This window comes from Phocoena phocoena, chromosome 4 (genome assembly GCF_963924675.1).
Source record: "Phocoena phocoena chromosome 4, mPhoPho1.1, whole genome shotgun sequence".
Lineage (NCBI taxonomy): Eukaryota > Metazoa > Chordata > Mammalia > Artiodactyla > Phocoenidae > Phocoena > Phocoena phocoena.
The window spans coordinates 49,764,088-49,789,564 of NC_089222.1; the positions used below are offsets into that span (position 1 = coordinate 49,764,088).

Genomic DNA, 25,477 nt, shown 5'->3' on the forward strand with positions numbered 1-25,477 from the left:
GAACATGTAGTCTGTGAAAAGGAGACCCCAAACACAGTAAGTTAAGCAAAATGAGAAGACAGAGAAACACACAGCAGATGGAGGAGCAAGGAAAAAACCCACCAGACCAAAAAGATGAACAGGAAATAGGCAGTCTACCTGAAAGAGAATTCAGAGTAATGATAGTAAAGGTGATCCAAAATCTTTGAAATAGAATGGAGAAAATACAAGAAACGTTTAACAAGGACTTACAAGAACTAAAGAGCAAAGAAACAATGACGAACAACACAATGAATGAAATGAAAAATTCTCTAGAAGGAAATAAATGGCAGAATAACTGAGGCAGAAGAACGGATAAGTAACCTGGAAGATAAAACAGTGGAAATAACTACTGCAGAGCAGAATAAAGAAAAAAGAATGAAAAGAATTGAGGACAGTCTTAAGAGACCTCTGCGACAACATTAAATGCACCAACATTCGAATTATAGGGGGGCCCAGAAGAAGAAGAGAAAAAGAAAGGGACTGAGAAAATATGTGATGAGATTATAGTTGAAAACTTCCCTATTATGGGGAAGGAAATAGCCAATCAAGCCCAGGAAGCGCAGAGAATCCCATACAGGATAAACCCAAGGAGAAACACGCCAAGACACATATTAATCAAAAATTAATTATAAAGAAAAAATATTAAAAGCAGCAAGGGAAAAACAACAAATAACATACAAGGGAATCCCCATAAGGTTAACAGCTGATCTTTCAGCAGAAACTCTGACAGCCAGAAGGGAGTGGCAGGACACATTTAAAGCGATGAAAGGGAAAAACCTACAACCAAGAATACTCTATCCAGCAAGGATCTTATTCAGATTCGACAGAGAAATTAAAACCTGTACAGACAAGCAAAAGCTAAGAGAATTCAGCACCACCAAACCAGCTTTAAAACAAATGCTAAAGGAACTTCTCTAGGCAGGAAACACAAGAGAAGGTAAAGACCTATAATAACAAACCCAAAACAATTAAGAAAACAGTAATAGGAACATACATATCGATAACTGCCTTAAATGTAAATGGATTAAATGCTCCAACCAAAAGACACAGACTGGCTGAATGGATACCAAAACAAGACCCATATATATGCTGTCTACAAAAGAGCCACATCAGACCTAGGGACACATACAGACTGAAAGAAAGGGGATGGAAAAAGATATACCATGCAAATGGAAATCAAAAGAAAGCTGGAGCAGCAATTCTCGTATCAGATAAAATAGACGTTAAAATAAAGACTACTACAAGAGACAAAGGAGGACGCTACATAATGATCAAGGGATCAATCCAAGAAGAAGATATAACAATTGTAAATATTTATGCACCCAACGTAAGAGCACCTCAATACATAAGGCAAATGCTAACAGCCATAAAAGGGGAAATTGACAGTAACACAATCATAGTAGGGGACTTTAACACCCCACTTTCACAAATGGACAGATCATCCAAAATAAAAATGAATGTAAGGATACACAAGCTTTAAATGATACATTAAACAAGATGGACTTAATTGATATTTATAGGACATTCCATCCAAAAACAACAGAATACATTTTCTTCTTAAGTACTCATGGAACATTTTCCAGGATAGATCATATCCTGGGACACAAACCAAGCTGTGGTAAATTTAAGAAAACTGAAATTGTATCAAGTATCTTTTCTGACCACAACGGTATGAGACTAGATGTCAATTACAGGAAAAAATCTGTAAAAAATACAAACACATGGAGGCTAAACCATACCCTACTAAATACACTACTAAATCTCTTGGTTAAGAGATCACTGAAGAAATCAAAGAGGAAATCAAAAAATACCTAGAAACAAATGACAATGAAAACACGACAACCCAAAACTTATGGGATCCAGCAAAAGCAGCTCTAAGAGGGAAGTTAGTAGCAATACAATCCTACCTCAGGAAACATCTCAAATAAACAACCTAACCATACACATAAAGCAATTAGAGAAACAAGAACAAAAAACCCCCAAAATTAGCAGAAGGAAAGAAATCATAAAGATCAGATCAGAAATAAATGAAAAAGAAATGAAGGAAACAATAGCAAAGGTCAATAAAACATAAAGCTGGTTCTTGAGAAGATAAACGAAAATGATAAACCATTAGCCAGACTCATCAAAAAAAAAAGGGAGAAGACTCAAATCAATATAATTGAAATGAGATGAAAAAGGAGAAGTAACAACTGATACCGCAGAAATACAAAGGATCATGAGAGATTACTACAAGCAACTATATGCCAAGAAAATGGACAATGTGCAAGAAATGGACAAATTCTTAAAAAGCACAACCTTCCGAGACTGAACCAGGAAGAAATAGAAAATATAAACAGACCAATCACAAGCAATGAAATTGAGACTGTGATTAAAAATCTTCCAACAAACAAAAGCCTAGGACCAGATGGCTTCACAGGTGAATTCTATCAAACATTCAGGGAAGAGCTAACACCTATCCTTCTCAAACTCTTCCAATATATAGCAGAGGGAGGAACACTCCCAAACTCATTCTATGAGGCCACCATCACCCTAATACCGAAACCAGACAAGGATGTCACAAAGAAAGAAAACTACAGGCCAATATCACTGATGAACATAGATGCAAAAATCCTCAACAAAATACTAGCAAACAGAATCCAACAAAACATTAAAAGGATCATACACCATGATCAAGTGGGGTTTATCCCAGGAATGCAAGGATTCTTCAATATACACAAATCAATCAATGTGATACACCACATTAACAAATTGAAGGAGAAAAACCATATGATCATCTCAATAGATACAGAAAAAGCTTTCTATAAAATTCAACACCTGTTTATGATAAAAGCCATCCAGAAAGTAGGCACAGAGGGAACTTACCTCAACATAATAAAGGCCATATATGACAAACCCACAGCCAACATTGCTCTCAATGGGGAAAAACTGAAACCATTTCCTCTAAGATCAGGAACAAGACAAGGTTGTCCACTCTAACCACTATTATTCAACAGTTTTGGAAGTTTTAGCCAAAGCAATCAGAGAAGAAAAAGAAATAAAAGGAATACAAATCGGAAAAGAAGTAAAGCTGTCACTGTTTGCAGATGACATGATACTATACACAGAGAATCGAAAAGATGCTACCAGAAAACTACTAGAGCTAATCAATGAATTTGGTAAAGTAGCAGGATACAATATTAATGCACAGAAATCTCTTGCATTCCCAAACTCTAATGATGAAAAATGTGAAAGAGAAATTAAGTAAACACTCTCATTTACCACTGCAACAAAAAGAATAAAATACCCAGGAATAAGCCTACCTAAAGAGACAAAAGACCTGTATGCAGAAAACTATAAGACACTGATGAAAGAAATTAAAGATGATACAAACAGATGGAGACATGTACCATGTTCTTGGATGGGAAGATTCAACAATGTGAAAATGACTATACTACCCAAAGCAATCTACAGATTCAATGCAATCCCTATCAAACTACCGATGGCATTTTTCACAGAACTAGAACAAAAAATTTCACAATTTGTATGGAAACACAAAAGACCCCGAATAGCCAAAGCAATCTTGAGAAACAAAAACGGAGCTGGAGGAATCAGGCTCCTGGACTTCAGACTATACTACAAAGCTACAGTAATCAAGACAGTATGGTACTGGCACAAAAACAGAAATATAGATCAATGGAACAGGATAGAAAGCCCAGAGATAAACCCACGCACATATGGTCACCTTATTTTTGATAAAGGAGGCAAGAATATACAATGAAGAAAAGACAGCCTCTTCAGTAAGTGGTGCTGGGAAAACTGGACAGCTACATGTAAAAGAAAGAAATTAGAACACTCCCTAACACCATGCACAAAAATAAACTCAAAATAGATTAAAGACCTAAATGTAAGGTCAGACCCTATAAAACTCTTAGAGGAAAACACAGGCAGAACACTCTATGACATAAAGTACAAAAGTATCCTTTTTGACCCACCTCCTTGAGGAATGGAAATAAAAACAAAAACAAATGGGACCTAATGAAACTTAAAAGCTTTTGCACAGCAAAGGAAACCACATCAAGATGGAAGACAACCCTCAGAACGGGAGAAAATATATGCAAATGAAGCAACTCACAAAGGATTAATCTCCAAAATTTATAAGCAGCTCAATATCAAAAAAACAAACAACCCAATCCAAAAATGGGCAGCAGACCTAAATAGACATTTCTCCAAAGAAGATATACAGACTGCCAACAAACACATGAAAGAATGCTCAACATCATTAATCATTAGAGAAATGCAAATCAAAACTACAATGAGGTATCACCTCACACCAATTAGGATGGCCATCATCAAAAAATCTACAAACAGGGCTTCCCTGGTGGCTCAGTGGTTGAGAGTCCTCCTGCCGATGCAGGGGACACGGGTTCGTGCCCTGGTCCGGGAAGATCCCACATGCCGCGGAGCAGCTAGGCCCGTGGGCCATGGCCGCTGAGTCTGCACATCCGGAGCCTGTGCTCCGCAACGGGAGAGGCCACAGCAGTGAGAGGCCCGCGTACCGAAAAAAAAAAAAAAAAAACTACAAACAATAAATGCTGGAGAGGGTGTGGAGAAAAGGGAATCCTCTTGCACTGTTGGTAGGAATGTAAATTGATACAGCCACTATGGAGAATAGTATGGAGGATCCTTAAGAAACTAAAAATAGAACTACCATACGACCCAGCAATCCCACTACTAGGCATATACCCTGAGAAAACCACAATTCAAAAAGAGTCATGTACCACAATGTTCATTGCAGCACTTTTTACAATAGCCAGGACATGGAAGCACCTCAGTGTCCATCGACAGATGAATGGATAAAGAATATGTGGCACATATATACAATGGAATATTACTGAGCCATAAAAAGAAACAAAGTTGAGTTATTTGTAGAAGGTGGATGGACCTAGAGTCTGTCATACAGAGTGAAGTAAGTCAGAAAGAGAAAAATACCATATGCTAACACATATATTTGGAATCTAAAAAAAAAAAAGGTTCTGAAGAACCTAGGGGCAGGACAGGAATAAAGACGCAGATGTAGAGAATGCACTTGAGGACACGGAGAGGGGGAAAGGTAAGTTGGGACGAAGTGAGAGAGTGGCATGGACTTATATACACTACCAATGTAAAATAGCTAGTGGGAAGCAGCCACATAGCACAGGGAGATCAGCTTGGTGCTCTGTGACCACCTAGAGGGGTGGGATAGGGAGGGTGGGAGTGAGATGCAAGAGGGAGGAGATATGGGGATATATGTATATGTATAGCTGATTCACTTTGTTATAAAGCAGAAACTAATATACCACTGTAAAGCAATTATACTCCAATAAAGGTGTTAAAAAAATAAAACAAAGGAATGCCTATCCAAAAAAAAAAAACCAAACAAAAATATGCAGGTGATTTCTTTACAAAAGCAGAATCAGGAACTCAAGTCTCCTGACTCCCTAGTTCAGCAACCTATTATAATCAAAAAAAGAAAAAAATGGAAAACTCATTGCTGAAAAAACTGTAATATTCAGTGCTGCTAAGAGTATACACTTTTGGTATATGAATAAATTTAAATAATCTTCCAGAAGATAATTTGGCAATATATATCAGGAGTCTTATGAATACATACGTTGAATACATATGTAATGTGATCCAATACCTATACTTCTAGGAATTTATGCTAAAGAAATTATTTAAAATGTGGATTTCAAATGTGGATAATTTACATACAAAGATATTCCTTTCAGGGCTATCTGAACAGCAAAAAAATGGAAACCTGAATGTCCAACAACATAGTTGTCCCTCAGTACTTGCAGGGGATTGGTTCCAAGACTCCAGAGGATACAAATTCCGCAGATGCTCAAGTCCCTTATGTAAAATGGAGTATTATTTGCATATAACCTATGCACATTCTCCCATGTACTTTGGCATACGGGATCTTAGTTCCCTGACCAGGGATTGAACCCAATGCATTGGGAGCACAGAGTCTTAACCACTGGACCGCCAGGGAAGTCCCATCCCATATACTTTAAATCATCTCTAGATTACTTATAATATTGAATACAATGTAAATGCAAAGTAAATAGTTGCCCGTGCATGGCAAATTCAAGGTTTGCTTTCTGGAACTTTGTAGACTGTTTTTTTTTTTAAATTCTTGATCTATGATTAGGTTGACTCCCTGCTGTGAAACCTGTGGATATGGGGGGCCAACTGTAATGGAAGGATTATATAAATTACAGTTGTCCAGAAAGTGAAATACTATGTAACCTTTCAAAATGTTTCCTAAGTACTATTAATCAAACTAGAAAATAAATGCTCAAGATATACTAAGTGGAAGAAGCTGAACTGTATATATAATAATAACCTTGATCATATGAAAAATATATATATTAAAATATACTCTGTGGTATTGCTGAGGATTATTTGTTCTCTACATTTTCCATTAAAAAAATAATACATATTACTTTTGTAATCTGAAAAAAGAAGTTGTAACTGTCACTAGTAATAATTGATAATCATAGCTATGGCCATTAAGTGCCAGGCACTACACAGCAATTTATGCACATTTAGTCCTCACAATAACCCTAAGAGCAAAGTATCACCTCCATTTGCTGGATGAACAAATGAATTTCAAAAAGGCTGAATGACTTGACAAAGGTTACACAGTCTATATGTGGCAGAGCCAGATCCTATCACTGAGGAATAGGGAGAAAAAAACCCGTTCCTCCACTCACTATATATCAGAGATTCTTAGATCCAAGCTTAATATACACACAGTAAACTGAAAGCAAAGGCAACTGATTAGACAGTCAACTATCACAGTGCAATCACAATGCACTACCTGTGAATCTGAAAAATCAGTTCAAAGTCCTCCAAAATACATAATTTTGTTTTCTTGTCTTTGATTTGGGCTTTGATTTTGGCCACTTGTCTTGGTATATTTTCTAAGGGAAAATGTTCATCTCTGGATATTAGTATGTAATGTATCTAGTATAGCTGTAATGTACAGCTAGTCTCAAATCACAATACTCTTAGTGACAGATATAGCACCTCAATTTTGAGGTGAACATTTTGAAGCATTTTTGAAATCAGACTGAAGGCTGAGATTTAAGAATAATGAAAAGATCTATTTGCTAATTTTAAAGCATCAACTGGGTAACATCAGAAGTATGAGATCACTGGGAAGTCATTATTTTCTGTATTCAAGTTAAAGTTCACAAAGTATCGTATTATACAAGAAACACCATTAAAAAGAAACTAATGAACTTTAGGTATCATTTCAAGCCCCTTAAAAAAAAATAGAAAGTTTATTTCATTGGAGTAAACATATAATTGCCTTCTCTAAAAATTATAAAACTGATATCCTTATATCCTGAAAGTTTTCTTCTTAGTTTATACATTTAAATAGCTAGCGTAAAATTCTAGAAGTATGTCTGGAAATATATAAATGATATATATAAAGAAATTCTAGATAAAAGATTAACAAGTTTTGAGATAAAATTATAAGCATTTTATTAGATAACAACGGATTATACATTTTAAGATAATGCTACATGAATAATTGTAAAAATACAAATTTGCTTGCTACTTACAGGAAATGGCTCCAATCCCTCCTGAATTACAAAGCCTTCAATAACATGGGTCAAGATCTGTGGCTTAACAATAGCCTGTGGAGGTTTGTTTTCTACACTGGGTATGCTACTAGGCATAGATGTACTATTACTCCTTGTGGTAGCAGCTGGAAGTAAGAGTGGAGGTGGAGGAACAGACACATGTGAAGGATCTGATGGAGATTTAATTACTGAAGCACTGACTGATGCCACAACAGGTAATTCTACTTGCTCTGTGGAACAAAAAAAAAAAGTCATTTTTTTAATCTTTAGCATTCTGCCCAGGCAAATATGAAAGAAAATTCAAGAATAAATATTAGTAACAATAACAGTTAATATCTGGTGCTTTAAAAAAACATTCTAAGCAGTAATAGTTAATATCTGGTGCTTTAAAAAAAATTCTAAGACCTTTATATTTATTATCTCATTTAATCTCCACAATAACCTTATGAGATACATACTACTATTCTCACTTACAGAGGAAGGGGGTGACTTGCTCAAAGTTGTCATTCCAACTTTGGTTACAAAGAACTGTCCCATAAGACATGAAAATGTTTTAGAATGTCAATTTAAGAATAATTACTAAAAAAACTTTAAAATTTTAAGCTATACAGATATTAAATTCCCTATGTTTCTGTTTATATATTCCAAATGATATGGGGGGGAAAAAGTACTTTGAAAACATGCTTAAGAAAAAAAAGAATCATGAAATCCACAGAATAAGTAGAAATTTTAACGAATTATACAGGGCATTACCTTTATTTCAAGCTAATTCACATCCATGCACAAATGTTCTTTGTTGTTGTTGTTATCTTTAACAACTCTTCATTGACACCGTACATGTCAATTTGGGGGAACACTGTATACCAGGCAATTGCAAAATGTTGGGCTGGATCACTGTGATTCCTCCCCTTCAAACTCTGAGGACCACAATAAGACAGACCCACAGCCTACAATGGAGACTTTACCTCCCCATTCGGTAGCAATAAACCTTTATTAAGCTGCACCAAAGTGGAGAGGCGGAACCAGCTGGTAGCTAGGAATACCAGTGAGTACAAGATGTCTGAGAAAAATAACAAAAAAAGAACATGTGGTAAAGATAATATTACTACTTACTGAGCACTTTTGTGCCAGGTACTGTATAAATGTCTTACATGTTATAACACATTTAGCCCTCAAAACTAGCCTCTGGGTAGGTACTGTTATTATCTCCATTTTATAGATGTGGAAACCAAAACACAGAAAGATAAAGCAACTTGCCTAGAGGCACACAGCTAATAAGCAGTGCAGCTGGGATACTAACCCAGGCAGTGGAGTTCTGGGTTCTGGAGACAATGCTTTTTTCATTGCTACGGTAACTCCTCTCCACCATCAGTATGAAAAGGATTGATATCACTATCAAAAATGCTCAAAATATAGCGCAGTTAGGTAGAGAAGAAAGAAAAGAAATCCCTATCGAATAAAAATTTCAGCTAACAAAATAGTGTAGTGATAATCGGTGTAGTGTCAGAAATGGAAAAGCTAACAGTTCAGACACAGTAACTCTGACGTAATTAATAACACTATGTAGCTTATCACAGCAAGATTACAGCCATAACTTAACCTGGTTCCACCAAATAATCCACCAGGATAAACTGTACTGGAAAAGCTATTTAAAGTCACACAATCCCTCATTAAGAACTACAAAAGAAAGTCAGCAGAGGACTTCCCTGGTGGCGCAGTGGTTAAGAATCTGCCTGCCAATTCAGGGAACACGGGTTCGATCCCTAGTCCGGGAAGATCCCACAAGCCGCAGAGCATGTGCACCACAACTACTGAGCCTGCGTGCCACAACTACTGAAGCCTGCCCACCTAGAGCCCATGCTCCGCAACAAGAGAAGCCACTGCAATGAGAAGCTCATGCACAGCACAAAGAGTAGCCCCCGCTCGCTGCAATTAGAGAAAGCCCACGCAGCAACGAAGACCCAACACAGCCCCCCCCCCCAAAAAAAAAACAAGAAAAGAAAAGAAAAAGTCAGCAGGAAATACTGGTTTGCTGATTTCCAGGAACAAATACACAATTGTACACATGCATTACCAGACTGAAGAACTCCATAAAAATCCTACCCCACATACCCAATTTTCACATATACTCCTAGAGGAAAAGGATAAAAGATATAATGCTGAACTGGGACTAAAAAGCAATTTTTCTGTTAGAAGGAAAATATAAATCTATGGAGAAGTGAAAAATAAGATAAATTTTAATATCCCTTATAGATTTATAAATATTTGGTTACTTTAGAAATATAAAGCTGCATTAAGTATATTGTGGCTTATTCAGAAAATACTGCTTAGTATATGTTCTAACTAATTTTTGGATCATACATACAAATAGATCTAAATTTTGTTGAAAACAAAGTTGTAAGTTACTGACTTCTTAAAAAAGTTATTAATAGCTATGACTTGCCAGTTTATAATCAGCTGTTAAAATCAAAAACACAAGAAACATTGACATATTATAGCAGAACAAACACATAATTATTGGGGACTTCCCTGGTGGCGCAGTGGTTAAGAATCTGCCTGCCAATGCAGGGGACGTGGGTTCGATCCCCAATCTGGGAAGATCCCACATGCTGCTGAGCAACTAAGCCCATGCGCCACAACTACTGAGCCTACACTCTAGAGCCCGTGAGCCACAACTACTGAGCTCACGTGCCACAACTACTGAAGCCCACGTGCCTAGAGCCCGTGCTCCGCAACAAGAGAAGCCACCGCAATGGGAAGCCCACGCACCTCAACAAAGAGCAGCCCCCGCTTGCCACAACTAGAGAAAGCCCGCGAGCAGCAACGAAGACCCAACGCAGGCAAAATTTAATTAATTAGTTTTTAAAAAAACACAATTACTACACTCTCTAGATTTAAGACAACTGTGAGACAGAAACCCCAAGTTAACTGATAAGACTTTGCCACAGGTTACTCTGCCTATTCACAGTCTCATTTTCTGAGCAAGATCTATGAGCTTTTTCTACTCTTTTTTATGGATGCTTTTTTAAGAATTCTTATAGATTTATGAAGACCGAATCCTGGGTGGAAACAAGTCCCTCTATTTTTATAGGTTACTTTATTACATGATTTGATGAGCAACGTGTGCTTGCTTTTCCCCCCTCATATACTACAGAAACTAGTTAAGTATGAAGTAAATTAAAGGAAGATTCAAAAATCTACATTGTACTTAGACAATTTAGCCAGAGGGATGGATATGCCTGCCAGGATCTCAGACTACATTCCTGAGGAAATAATGTGAAGATATTCTTGAGTTTCAATATATCAAAAATGTTTAAATTTTCTTGAGTATCATTAGTAATGCTTATTAGGTAATTAAATCACAGTCACAATGCAAGGTTAGTATCCAATTAAACACATATTTCTGCCTTTAAATCAAAACTCCAAGAAATCTGCAGCAACATAAATCCATTTTCAGTGTATACAAACTACAAAGATTTAATACTATAGTTAGATTTTCTTAAATCTATCTTTTGAGGTATTATTTTGAATAAGCAAAGGCAATAATATTGAACTTGTCTTAAATATTTTATATAATTTTATTGACTAAATGTTTTCTATTTTTCAGGAAGGGAAAAAAGTTGGAGGAAAATTGGTTTTCCCCCTCCATGCTTTCCAGAGATTCATATTGGTATAGTAAGGGATAAAAGCTAGAAAGAAGAGAAGGGATAGAAATGTGGCATGCTGAAGAAAAGAGAGGACAAGGGCTGCTTTGGTAGCAAAATTCAGCGCCCCATTACAGTCTGTTTCCATGCCTGCTGCAGTGGTTCTTCTTAACTGAAAGTGATCATGAAGGCCATGAGATATTCAATAGAATAAAATACTTACTACAAAGCCTGAACCAAGATTAGTATTATCTGGATAAGTGGTCAGTAAACTTTCTATAAAGGACATATGGTCTCTGCAATGACTCATCTTTGCTGCAGTAATGCAAAAGTAGCCATAGATAATATCTGAACAAATGAACGTGGCTGTGTTGCATAGAACTCTATTCATGGACAATGAAATTTGAATTTCACATAATCTTCACATGACATGAAACATTACTCTTCTTTTGATTTTTTTTCAAACATTAAAAAATTTTAAAACCATACTTAGCTCATGGGCCATACAAAAACATGCAGCAGGAAGGATCTGAAGTGTGAGCTATCATTTGCCAACCCCTGATCTAAATAAAATACTAAAAAAAACCCAAAACCCTAACACAGAATATATCTTTTTTAGGACTTAGACACCGGGCTATAGATTATAATATTTTAGTAAAATACCTAGGATTCACAGTCACTTTGATATTACAAGGAGGAGTATAGAGAAGATTTACTTGAACTCGTAAGTAGTTCTGAAGTAGTGAATAAGAATTTGAATGCTTAAACTCAAGAATTTTTTAATCCATGTCCCTAGTAAGAATTAGTGAGGCTTAATTTAAATACTGTCTGGGAAAGAACACTTTTAAAAGCATTTACTCAGTCTGGATCACAAGCAATTATGACGAATGTCTGATATGACTTCAAATGCTTTGTGATTTTTTTTTTTTTTTGCGGTACGCGGGCCTCTCACTGTTGTGGCCTCTCCCGTTGTGGAGCACAGGCTCCAGATGCGCAGGCTCAGCGGCCACGGCTCACGGGCCCAGCAGCTCTGCGGCATGTGGGACCCTCCCGGACCGGGGCACGAACCTGTGTCCCCTGCATCGGCAGGCAGACTCTCAGCCACTGTGCCACCAGGGAAGCCCATGTTTTGTGATTTTTGGAAAGTATAATTGAAATCTTCTGATAGAACTTTGATTTATTCTAGTTTTTAAGCTAGAAATAGCTTGACACATAAATCTGAATGGTCATATGAAACACATCTGTACAAACTATTAGAAATTCAAAGGCTGAAATACGTTTTTGATTTGGGTAGTTCCTCAACAACTGTTCTAATTATTCCTCATCAAAAAAAAAAAATTCTTGGGACTTCCCTGGTGGCGCAGTGGTTAAGAATCTGCCTGCTAATGCAGGGGACACGGGTTCGAGCCCTGGTCCAGGAAGATCCCACATGCCGCGGAGCAACTAAGCCTGTGCGCCACAACTACTGAGCCTGTGCTGTAGAGCCTGCGAGCCACAACTACTGAGCCTGCATGCCACAACTACTGCAGATTGCGTGCCTAGAGCCCATGTTCTGCAACAAGAGAAGCCACCGCAATGAGAAGCCCGCACACCACAAAGAAGAGTAGCCCCCACTCATTGCAACTAGAGGAAGCCCGCGCACCGCAATGAAGACCCAATGCGTCCGTAAATTAATTAATTAATTTTTAAAAAGTCTTGAATTCTAATCTATGTTTTGCAGCAATTAATTACACAGCAAATTAGTTTAATACCACCTCTATTGAAAAAAACCTTTTTCCGTTACTAACATTTCTCTAATAGAAAATTTCCCCAAATTCAGGCGTTTTCTCACCTAATAAAGGATGCTCAGAAGTCAAATCTTCTCCTCTCCCCACAGTTATAGCTGCTGGAGACAATGTGGGTGGTGGTGGAGTTCTATCCATTCGGACACATTCTTCTGACTCCTCTGGCATTTCTTCTTCACATACATCTTCTACTTGATAAACCTGCAATGACAAACCACGTTGCCTAAAAATGTTTCTAAAATACATTTGATAAGGTGTTCTTAATTTAATTAACAAAATAAATTCCGAGTGTTTTAAAAATTAAAAGGCAAAATGACTATTTGACAGATTGAAAGGAAAACTTTAAAATCATTCAAATGAAGTTTTTCATAATCCTTGACGATTCATGATACTTGATATTTCACTGAAAGCAAGCTGTGGATCAGTACCTAGGCTATAAATCACTAAGGTTTCCCAGAAGTGATAGTCAAGTCAGGACACATTTTTAATTTTGTTAATTTTTTAAAATGTTTTGATTTTATACACTCAAACAACTATTTGGGGAATTTACTATAGTTTCTGTTAACTTCCACTGTCATAAATCAAAATAGATACTAATATTTTTCACAAGCATGTTAAGTAAATCTCCAAAATGACACCTATTATATAAGGAAATGCACTGTTTAAAGGACTACATCCCAGGTTCTGCTTTATTATATTTATGTGAATTAAAGATTAAATTTTGAAAAGTAATGTCTGAGTACCCACAAAAAAGGTATGTGATTACATGTTTAATCTTCTGATCTACTCAAGAATCTAATGAATTTTTATAAGCTAGTATCAGTTAAACAGAAAACATCTGTCCTTGAAATAACACACACACACACCCCCATCCTAAACCATTTGACATATTACTTTTAGTTCTTTAATATTGTTCCATACTTATAGAAGAAAGTTACATCTTTAACTACCTTGTTATCCAATGGTAAAGATAATACTTAAGAAGCAAACATGGACTCAAAAGTACTCTGAGAAGGAACTTTAAAAACGTCTACCCTATTTGATTTTTTATTAAACTTAAGGCTGAATTTTCAAAGTCCACTTGTAGAGACTGACACAGGTATTTATTTTAATTTGTCATCGTTTTTTATTTAACCATTATGTTTGAAAGATGACAGGTCACTAAAAACAAAGCCACAAAGCAATTTACCCCCTTCTTATATGTACAAAGTTTATTACTTACATTTATAAAAGTTGTGAGTTTCTAAGATAACCTACCCAAACTGATTAATATTTCTAATAAATATCAAAACAAATAATGTTTCTTCAACATTCACAAAAAACTTTTAAATGATCTAATATTGTATATATTTTTAATCAAACTATTGAAAAAGTTTGATTTGAAATTAAATATAAAAACAATCAATATTTCTGAAACCAGCATAAACAATGTGTGATAAAAAGGACTTGAAGTTTTACCTACAAAGGCATATCTAACAACAGCAATAGAATTTAAAAATCAAAACAAACAAAAAAAAACCCCCTAATTTTTCAAGATAATCTATTCAGAAAAAAATAGCTTTCTTTTTTTTTAAATTAAAAAATTCCTTTGTTACTGATAATTTTATATCAAATATAATATCCAGAGCTGTGATTCGAATCAGCTACTAAGTAGGCAACATTTTTAAAAGTTATTTGCTCACAACCCTGAATCTGGAAACCTGTTTCACTAAGAGAGAGTCCTTGCCTCATGTCTGGATCCTCAGGAGTGAAAGCAGTCGTTCATTACTGTACAGCGCAACAATGATAGCTGCTAGTATCTGTTCATGATAATTTTTTTTAAATGATGATAATGTCCAATACAGGGAAAGTCATCCAAAAAAAAGTCCTGGGGGTTAAAGGAAAAACAAAAAACAAAACACTTCTAGTGAGGGGCACCTGCTGTAGTAGTGATTACCTTAATTTGGCAGAGTGGTGGGGATGTTGATTCAGAGGTAATTAGGCAAGTAATGGTTGTATCAACCAGCTCAACTGTATCTATGTAGCATTCCTTTATTAGATATTACTTTTCTTCCAAAGATCATCTTTTCATAAAATGCTGAAACTCTCTCTTTAATATTAATGCTGTCACAAGTTTTTCAAACACCTACTACAGTACCTTTTAAGGAATCAAAGATCATGCATGATCATGCATAGTATTCTCATTTTTAAAATATAATGAAAGAGTTTTAAAGGATTAAAAGAGGCAAACACAAATAACATATTCTGAAATAATCCAACAAAGAATACTGTAAAATATTTTTCGTTCTTTACAGGTAAGCCTAACTGTACATACTTTCTTCCATATCTCCCATGTAAAGGCAAAGTAAGTTAAAGAATAAAAGAAGTAGGCAAAAGCAAATCTGTCACAGACATCTGGCACCATCAGCATAAAAAAAATCTAAGTGCGACAACTAAAAGACTGAATAAAGCAAAGGAGTGAAGGTTTTGCTCACAAGATCATTTGGAAACTGTACATCACAATTTCTCTTTAGTTCATAACTATGACTACTCTAAAACTAACACTGGCTGCCAAACTTACCTCAATAAAGTACATTAGTCCCATCTGTCTCCTTTCCCTAAATAAACTGTGGAAAACATTTATTAGTTCTAAATTATCTACACTTACCATATCTTACTTATCATACCTAAATGTCAATGAAAAATCTTTTAAAGAAACATACTGATGTTACTTTGAAAATTCACTTATCTTTGAAAATTTCACATCTCTTAGAAGTATCTCTCTACCTTTGAATATTTGAAACAACCAGGAAATTGTGAACGAATGTGTACTTCATGAAGAAATGGGATGGTTAAAAAAATTGATTTGATAAAGGTAATAACAGAAAAATACAGCAATTTAATAAATAGGCTATGGTACTCAAAGAAAGGTAAAAGATAAGAACGATAACATGGAAACATCTGCAGCAAATATGACCATACCAGTGATAGCAGAGAAAGTTATTCTTCTCATGAAAAAAAAATTCCAAAAATGAGGTAACATAAATTTAAAAAAATCCAAAATTAACAGAGGGCAGAAAATAGTAAGATCCTAGGTATTTTTAACTTTAATCCAAGTGTTGTTATGTTTTTGATATTTCTATCCCAAACATGTTCCTCCAAGGTCTGCCCTAACAAAAATAATTAGAAAAATATAAGGCATATAGAGAAACTTTATTTTTTTACTTGTTAAAAACCAATTAATTGAACTAAAAAGTGAGAATATAAATTCAAATTAAATTTGATTTCTTTGAAGGTACTGTACACTTTTAAGCCTGTGTTTTTATATTACAATATCCATTGTAAACTCTTCAAAAATACATTAAAAGAAAATATAGAGACATAATAATTGAAATACAAACTTATTTCTAGATGCCCATTGTTGTCTTTGTCAAATTCTGTTCTTAATAAAAGTGAGTAGGAAGTGGAATTCAATCTCTTCATGCCTATTAAGATCAGTCAGAATGACAAGAATAAAGAATCTATAAATTTGCATCCTGAGCACCAAAATGTTTCCCATTAAGGAACAGACTTTGAAACCCCTTTCCTTTCTGAGTTTATGGTTACTAGCCTTTAAGTGATAAAATCTCTTTAGTGAGGTTTGATATAAAACCTCCTTTGGGGGGCGGGTGGTGTGATGAACTGGGAGATCGAGATTGACATGTATACACTAATATGTATAAAACAGATAACTAATAAGAACCCGCTGTGTAAAAATAAATAAAATTCAAAAAAAGTAAAAATAAAAAAATAAAACCTCTTTTGAGAATATTGTTTTCCTCAGTTATAAATTAATTATGAATTTGATCATTCTAACGTTTAGAGACCTTATTTCAATTTTTATTATAAATTATTTTATAAATTTTTAAAGTCCTTTATAGAATGTTTAAAAGAAAAACATTTTTCAGGATAATTTTCCTCTGTAGGCAGTATGTACCATTTCTAGAGGTTTATTTTGATAAATTTCACCACAATCTCAGTTACTCAAAACTTTTACTCCTCCCAGTGGATTTTTTCATCCTCAGTATTCAACTCATCCACTGAGATTTTCTTAGCTTTTTAAATGAGAAATATTTTAAGTATATATTCTCCCTTAGTAGAAATTTAAAAATCAGTTTAATAATTCTAAAAGATGGCCTACAGTTAATGTTTTTTTTGCAAAGTTGGATTCTTTCCTAGAATAACTGGTTTTTACAAAGTTTTAATTACAAAATACAAGTTTACCAAAAAATTACATCATACAATCATACCTCCACCTTGAAGCAAAAGCCCCATAAAGGCCTAGTACTTCAGAATGCATACAACCAAAAAGGTTAGCTAGATAAACCATACGTTTAAGAACATACAAGCCAACAGAAGGGATCTATGAAGGATAATCACCTTAAGAGAAAAAACTTTGTGCAGATGACACTGGTTCAAATGCATTCCCTTGGGGAAAAAAAATCAACTCTGTAAAGATAGCAGATGGATTTGTTTAAATAGTAATAAAATTAACGAGGGACTTTAATAACCATTACAAATTATCAAGCATGCAACCATACTACAACAAAAGGTTTTTTTTTTTTTTTTTTTTGCCCATACAGCATGTATGTCAGATACTGACAGATGGAAATTTCAAGCTTTTTAAATTCATTGGCATTTAGATCTAATGATATAACATAGCGTGGGAGAAAACTGTTTATACTTTCAGGTCGGCAAGAAAGTCAAAGAGCTTCCAAGGGCTTACCACTGGTGGATCAACGGATGCTGGTGGTTGTACTTGTAGGTTTACCGCAACAGTCTGTGGAGGAGGAAGAGTCTGAAATGGCAACTGGACCAAAGCTTCTGCAGCTGGAAGCTCCTCTTCTGACACCAAAGCATTCTGCACCAAAACCTGGCCCTGGGACAGAATTTCAGGCTGCACTTGTAAAGATTGCATAGACTGCAAGGGCAGTGGTGGAATCTGAGCTGGAGGAGATGTCGACATCTGCGGAGGGGTTGCAATTGGGATTGGAGAGGACTGCAGGGTTGAATATTGCTGGTGTGATGCTGGAGACACAATCTGCTGACCTGGGGACACCAAGGTGGACTGCTGAACTGGGCCAATGTGTACAACAGGGGAAGCTGGAAGTGGAAGATGGGATGGAAGATTCAGCTGTGCTGTAGGTTGCACCTGATTAGCAGTGGACTGCTGCAAGTTTGACCCTGGCTGGAGAGCTGATGACACAAGTGGGTGTGGCTGAATAAGTGCTTGTGGATGAATAATTATAGTAGGAGACTGACTTGGTGAATGAGGTGGTGGAGGAGACACCACTACAGACTGCTGTGCTGACTGTGACTGGCTAGGAGACACTGGTAAAGGAGGGGGATGACTCTGAATTGGGGAACAATGCTGTGACTGGGCACTACTGGGAGCTGGAGGCAGGCCGTGGTTTTGGAGTGGTAAACAGTGCTGGGATGGTGGTGGGTCTTGAGTTGGACTCTGAAGTGTGATTGGCTGAATTTGTTGTTGCTGCTGCTGTAGCATCAGCTGATGGTGGGAAACTTTGGGAGGTGGTGAATGAAGAGGAATCTGCTGATGTTTTATTAGAGGATGAGGCTGAATTGGAGGATATGAAGCTGTGAGAGAAAAAAATGACAATTAGTATTTATTTCAAAAGTAATCACATAAATTTTAAAATAAATCTAAATGAGGAACGTTTTCGCATCAGAAGGTCATAATCATCAGAAATCTATTACAAGTCTTCCCAACAAGAATGGCTCAAAAATGTAATGACAAACAACTTTTCCTTGGAAAACTACATAATTTCATAAAACAAACTGTACTGTGATAAGTTCCAAAAGAAAACTGCCTAAAACAATTGATTCATAAATCTGAATCTACACGATTTATTCTTATTAAATTTTATATGTCACCAGAATATTTCCATTAACTTTTAACAAAGTTTATCCACTTGAATTCCTTCTCTGGGAAGAAGAGGAGTGTAACTGAACAAGTGTAATATAAATAAAGATAACTTCAAAATCATAAAATAAAGGTCTCATCCTTTCTAATCCATGTCTAAACATTCTTCCAACTAACCGTCAATGTAATTACCTATAAAGCTTCCCAAATAAGTTCCCCAATTTGAACCAAGATGAATAGTTGGTACTATTTGACCCAGGAAAATATTTTGTATAAAAAGTTAATTTACTTAAGCAAAACACATGTGTGAATCCTACAGCATGGTTAAATAATCACAGTAACTAAGAAATGAAATTTCAGGGGCCATTCCAAATCCAGGAGAGCAATAGTTTTGCTTGCAGAAAAAATGACGCAATCAGCCATGCTGTCTAGACAAATGATCTTGTTTTACTTCTCTCTCCCACATACACTAAAAAAAAACCTACAGTAATCTATAAGTGATAATACCAGTTTTCTCCACAAGGGAGCCACTCATAACAGGAAATATATATGTAAGAATTAGCAAAATCAAGTAGAAAGTAGTTTCCACATCATTATGCCTCTTCTGCATACTGACTGGTGCATATGTTCACACAGAGGGAGATGCTGGTGAAATCCTCTCTATCTAAATAAGAATGGAAACTGGGTTCACTAGAAGATAAACTGAAGATTACTTAATATTAATATCATGTAACATTATAACATTTAAAATATACCTAAAGACAGGCAAAAGTTTTTTCTTAATCTCAGACTGTAATGCCTTGTATCTATTTTTACATTCAACCATTATTTGTGACAAAGACCTTATAAAAAATTCTAACAACTTTTTTCAACCTTTCTGTATTTGGTTCGTTATTATCTGAAATTCTGGAGATTCTTTAAGGAAATTAACATCTGATTAACATCTCAAGAAAGAAGCATTTAGAAGGTTCAACAAATACCCACGAATTGTTAAAACAAAATGGAAATTAGATCTAAAATTTCATCTAACAAAGTAATTTTCATATAACTAGACTAGCATTTCAAACCAAGACTGAAAATTTTATGTCAGCACTTTATAAATGTGTTGATAAAGACTCTCTATTATAGAGTATTCCAAAAAATCTTGGACTTTTATAGAGTACCTTTCCACCAAGGGGCTTAAGATGCTTTCACATCTCTCTCCTTTGCACTCACAAAATGCCTGTTGAGTAGGTACCCTTTTACAGATAAGGAAATAGAGGTTTAGCAAAGGCCCACTTTAATTCAATTTTTAAGTTATAATTAAAATTTACCATATTCTTGAAGTACAATGGAGATTATATTCATGGGAATAAAAAGTCTTTCTGCGCTCTAGCAAGTAAGCAATCTTTGCCTTCTAGAGCTGGTAATTCAATACAGTAAGTTATCCTTTCACCTAAATAAAATTTTTCTTTGATCAGAAATCAAAATGAGTCTATATATTTTATATTAGTCCATTAAGTCCAACTGACAAGCACATATACTACAGAATAACTGAGGATATCTTAAACAATACTTCCATATAAGAAAAGTCCTAGTGTTCTGGAGAATCATGACGTGTGTTAATTTCTCTGATTTTAATAAACACTTTAGTATTGTCAGGGTGGCCTTATAACTGGAGAATTAATGATTGGCATCATCTCTCACATATGCAGCAGAACCTTTTATTATTGCAAATAATTAAATATATTATTGTAAATTATTAAATATATTATTTCATTCAGTAGTTACTACAACCCCATGAGGTACACAAGGTACTATACTAATCCAGTATATTGCAAGTGAAGAAACTTTCAGTAGTGAAGTGACTTGCCTAAAATCACCTGGCTATTAAGGGGCAGCGCTGGGTATAAAAGAATCCACAGTCTTAGCTGAGTCTAGGTTCCTATTATGCTCTGAATGTATGTGTCCCCCAAAATTCACGTTGAAGCCCTAACCCTTAATGTGACTGTGTTTGGTAAGGGGACCTCTAAGGAAGTAATTATGGTTAAATGAGGTCAAAAGGGTGAGGCCCTGACCCAACAGGATGAGACAGAAGAGAACTCGGTATCTTCTCTTCTTGCACTCAGATGAAAGACTGTATGAGGACACAGTAGAAGGCAGCCATCTGCAAGCCTGAAAGAGAGCACTCACCAAAAACCAAACACTGCCAGTTCTTGATCTTGAGCTTCCCAGCCTCCAGAACTGTGAGAAGATAAATTTCTGTTGTTTAAGCCAGTGGTCCCCAACCATTTTGGCACCAGGGACCACTTTCATGGAAGACAATTTTTCCAGGGACGGGGAGGGGGGCAGATATGGTGGTTCAGGCCGTAACGTGAGCAATGAGGAATGGGGAGCGGGAGATGAAGCTTCACTACTCACTCGCCTGCTGGTCACCTCCTGCTGTGTGGGCTGATTTCTAACAGGTCGAGGACTGCTACTGGTCCGTGGACTGGGGGTTGGGGACCCCTGGTTTAAGCTATCTAGGCCATGGTATTTTTTTTATGATAGCCTAAGCAGACTAATTAGTCTTTTCACTACATAGTCTTTTCACTACACTACTTATTTCATAAAAGCTCTAAAGACTGAGCTCTAATATAGTTCATGATAATTTCCAGACATTTAGTTAAAGTCTGCCTTTATTTTATATATTAAAAAAAGGATTAATAAATATCAAGTGGGAATTCCACCCTCAAGAAGAAATGATGAAGAAAACTAAATGATGTTAGCACCCTAGAAATACATGTAATGAAATAATAACCATGTCTGTTATATGTCTATTATAATAATTACTAGACTATACTATGTTAGAATACAAGCAGATTTTTTAATACTTGAAAGTGACCTGCAGGAGAAAGCATTTTTCTAATTGAAGAAAAGGACAAATTACCAATTCAAGAATCTCAAAAAAAAAAAAAAAATCTTAGCTTCAGACTAACTCCATACCAACAAGAGCAGAAAAACTAAAAGGGTAGAAAAATTATAACTGCTGCCTTGCCAGAAGATACAAATTGCTTTGAATAACTGCATTTTTAAGTTAAAATTGAATTTTTAAGTTTGGAAGCTGCAAAGGTTTATGTGGCTTAGGGTGTTCCATTTGGTTTTATTTCTAAAAAGTAACACCACAAAAAACTGGAGTTTGGTTAATACACATAAGCTCTAAATCTGGAATTGCAATTTTCCTGAAGTCTCAGGATGGTGTAAGGCCCTCTTACTCTTAGATGGTTTTAGCTTACTGGTCTCCTCCATACTTACATAAAATATTGGCCATCAGAGGAAGGCAACTAGAAAGATATTATCACACTATCAATGAAAAGGGGAAGAATAAGTGTTAACTTAGAACCAGATATCGTGAGTTCAGGGGGAATGAAAATCCAAAAGCAGATCTCTTTGCTTGAACTAACCCTGAAAGAGTTCCTACCTTTCTCTTTGAAAGGAAATTAACCTACCCTCCATTATAATCTATCAAAACTATAGAAATCAATATAAATTGTCCCCTGAGCAGTCATTCCAAGCACAGTGGGTCACTGCCTCTCCACACTAACTCCTTCCATCAACACTGGCCAGGGAATTCCCTGGAGTTCCAGTGGTTAGGACTCTGCGCTTTCACTGCCGAGGGCATGGGTTCAACCTCTGGTTGGGTAACTAAGATCCCACAAGCCATGGAGCGCAGCCAAACAGAAAACAAAACAAAGAAAAACACTGGCCAGAGGCTGGTTTGAGGCTAAGAATACTCTGGACAATACAGTACAAAAATCCTGTTATCATGCCATACAGATAGCAGGACCTTGCACACAGATGTTTATAAAAAAGAATTCACATCTAACCATACTATGAGTAGATTTATTATTTATACATTCTAACAAACCCTTCACTTATCTAAGATTCAGACTGAAGAATTCTAAGCAGTGATACCTAGTTAGTACAAATGGAAAAAACTGTGCTATAACTTCCAAATCCAAATGGAAAAAAAAAAATCAACTATTAATCCAACAAATATTTACTATTGTCCACCTATTATAGATATAAGTACATATAAGGCATAACTTGGTGCTGTCAAGATAAAAGAATGAAAAGGTTAATCTGAAAAAGGATTAAAAGATGTAATAAATGTAAAGTACCTGACACACAGGTGCTTGATATTAGTTCCCTACCCTCAAAGAGCTTACTTACTGTCTAGTAGAAAAGCTAAGATCAATAAGTATATAAATAACTATAAAAGAAAAAGTACCACAAAGAAATATAAAAATGCTATACAAGGGACTTCCCTGGTGGTCCAGTTAAGACTCCACACTCCCAATGCAGGGGGCCCAGGTTCGATCCCTGGTCAGGGAACTAGATCCCACATGACACAACCAAGAGTTCACATGCCGCACCTAAAGATCCCACACGCTGCAACTAAAAGATCCCCGCATGCTGCAACTAAGACCCAGTGCAGACAATTAAATAAATATATATTTTTTAAATGCTATACAAGTTCAGAAGGAGAGATTTCTAACTAGGGGAATCAAACAATTCCAAGATCTTGAGATTGCGTGATACAGAGAATGTTGGCAATATCAGCAGAGAAGAAACATAAAAAGAGAAAAGGCAACCTTCAGCAGTGTAAAATGAATCTTTAAAAAGTAATGCAGGGCTTCCCTGGTGGCGCAGTGATTGAGAGTCTGCCTGCCGATGCAGGAGATACGGGTTCGTGCCCCGGTCCAGGAAGATCCCACATGCCGCGGAGCGGCTGGGCCCATGAGCCATAGCCGCTGAACCTGCGCGTCCGGAGCCTGTGCTCCGCAACAGGAAAGGCCACAACAGTGAGAAGCCTGCGTACCGCCAAAAAAAAAAAAAAAAAAAAAAGTAATGCAAAAAAAAAGAAAAAAAGTAATGCATAATTATAAAAGGACAGAAAGAAGATGCTTACCTGATGAGGCTGGATCAAAGGAAGATTTTTTTTTTTAATGTAACATATGTGAGGTATCTAGCCCAGTGCGTCTCACACACACACACACACACACACACACACACACACACACACACACTTTCAATAAACAATAGTTAAACTGGTATAAAAACATATGTAGAGGGCTTCCCTGGTGGCACAGTGGTTGAGTGTCCACCTGCCGATGCAGGGGACACGGGTTCGTGCCCCGGTCCGGGAGGATCCCACATGCCGCAGAGCGGCTGGGCCCATGAGCCATGGCCGCTGAGCCTGCGCGTCCGGAGTCTGTGCTCCGCAATGGGAGAGGCCACAATAGTGAGAGGCCCACGTACCAAAAAAAAACAAAAACAAAACAAACAAACAAACAAAAACCATATGTAGATATATTAAGAATAGGAGAGATCTAAGTATGCTTAAGAAGCAAAAGAAAGGATCCAGCATGAGGGAGACAAAAGATGCTATAATAACTGTGAAAGAAGGTCAGGAGTCAGTAAAAAAGATGCAATCAATGACACAAGGAAATAGTGCTAACTTTAAAGAAGCAAGCAGATAATTCCTTATCCTATTAGAAGTGAAGAAAGCTCAACACTGAGAAATTCTGAGATGAACAGAAGACACGATAAGGAAACTCAGTCTGCACGGCCCCAGAATTTCCAGCATGAGAACTATGAAGCAACATTATCTGTAGATGGCAGAGGGAGCACACATGGGATTCAAAGGCTGATGAAAATGAAAACGACTTAGTTGATTCCCTGATATTTGCCTCTCAGAGATGAAATCAAAGATGGAAAAATAGCAACATGGTGAGGAAAATAATTATGCATAATCCTTATTTTTGGAAACTGATAAATTCCTTCCACTAATGACAATGTTAAAGAAAAATACATACTTGCTTTTTTTAAAAAGCTTTTAATTTTGTTCCACTAAAGTACATTAAACAAACCACAGGCAAATTATTTTAAAGCTAAAAGGTTTTATCGACATAACAGCAGACCAGCACACGATGAAGATGTTAATCAAATGTCAACTGACCCAAAAAATCTATTTTATTATTATAATTTGTTTTAGCTGTTGGGCTCTTTTGATTTCTCTTTTTTCAAGCTACACTACTGTTCTTTTGTTAACTTATAAAATTCACATTTTAAAATGTTTTAAAAGTATTGTCGTTCAAGTAATGGACATCTTTTGTTTTGCTCTGCCTGCTAAGAAATGAATAATGCAACTATTTTCAACAAAAGCTTTATCCCACCTGGTGCTATCAACTGGTGAATACTTGATGTCCGGGTGACAGCTGTGCTTCGTGATTCCAGACTTGGACTTTCTCCTTTCTTATTACTTTCTGGAGAAGGATCTCGTTGGCTGATTTTAGAACTGGTCACTGTTGTTTTGTTATGACAAATTGTCAATGACTGAGTTTGACTAGTACTTTTTGGCGGACCATTTTGTGAGCTAGATAATACACCCAACTTCTGGCTGCGTAATGTTAAATTCTGAACCTAAGAACCACATAACAAAAAATAAGGATGAAACAGATGGTATTAATTGATGTGGTAATCATTACC

General features: G+C 36.1%; 1 protein-coding gene across 1 annotated transcript in view; it reads right to left on the minus strand.

Moving 5' to 3' along the window:
• PHC3 (polyhomeotic homolog 3) overlaps positions 1 to 25,477 on the minus strand; it is a 76,897-nt gene that overhangs the window by 18,532 nt on the left and 32,888 nt on the right. The window contains exons 7-10 of the mRNA XM_065876313.1: positions 25,165 to 25,411; positions 17,810 to 18,681; positions 13,113 to 13,266; positions 7,617 to 7,867 (exon numbers count right to left, since the gene is read on the minus strand). Of these exons, the coding sequence (XP_065732385.1) occupies positions 7,617 to 7,867; positions 13,113 to 13,266; positions 17,810 to 18,681; positions 25,165 to 25,411 (1,524 nt within the window). The remainder of the gene's footprint in view (positions 1 to 7,616; positions 7,868 to 13,112; positions 13,267 to 17,809; positions 18,682 to 25,164; positions 25,412 to 25,477) is intronic.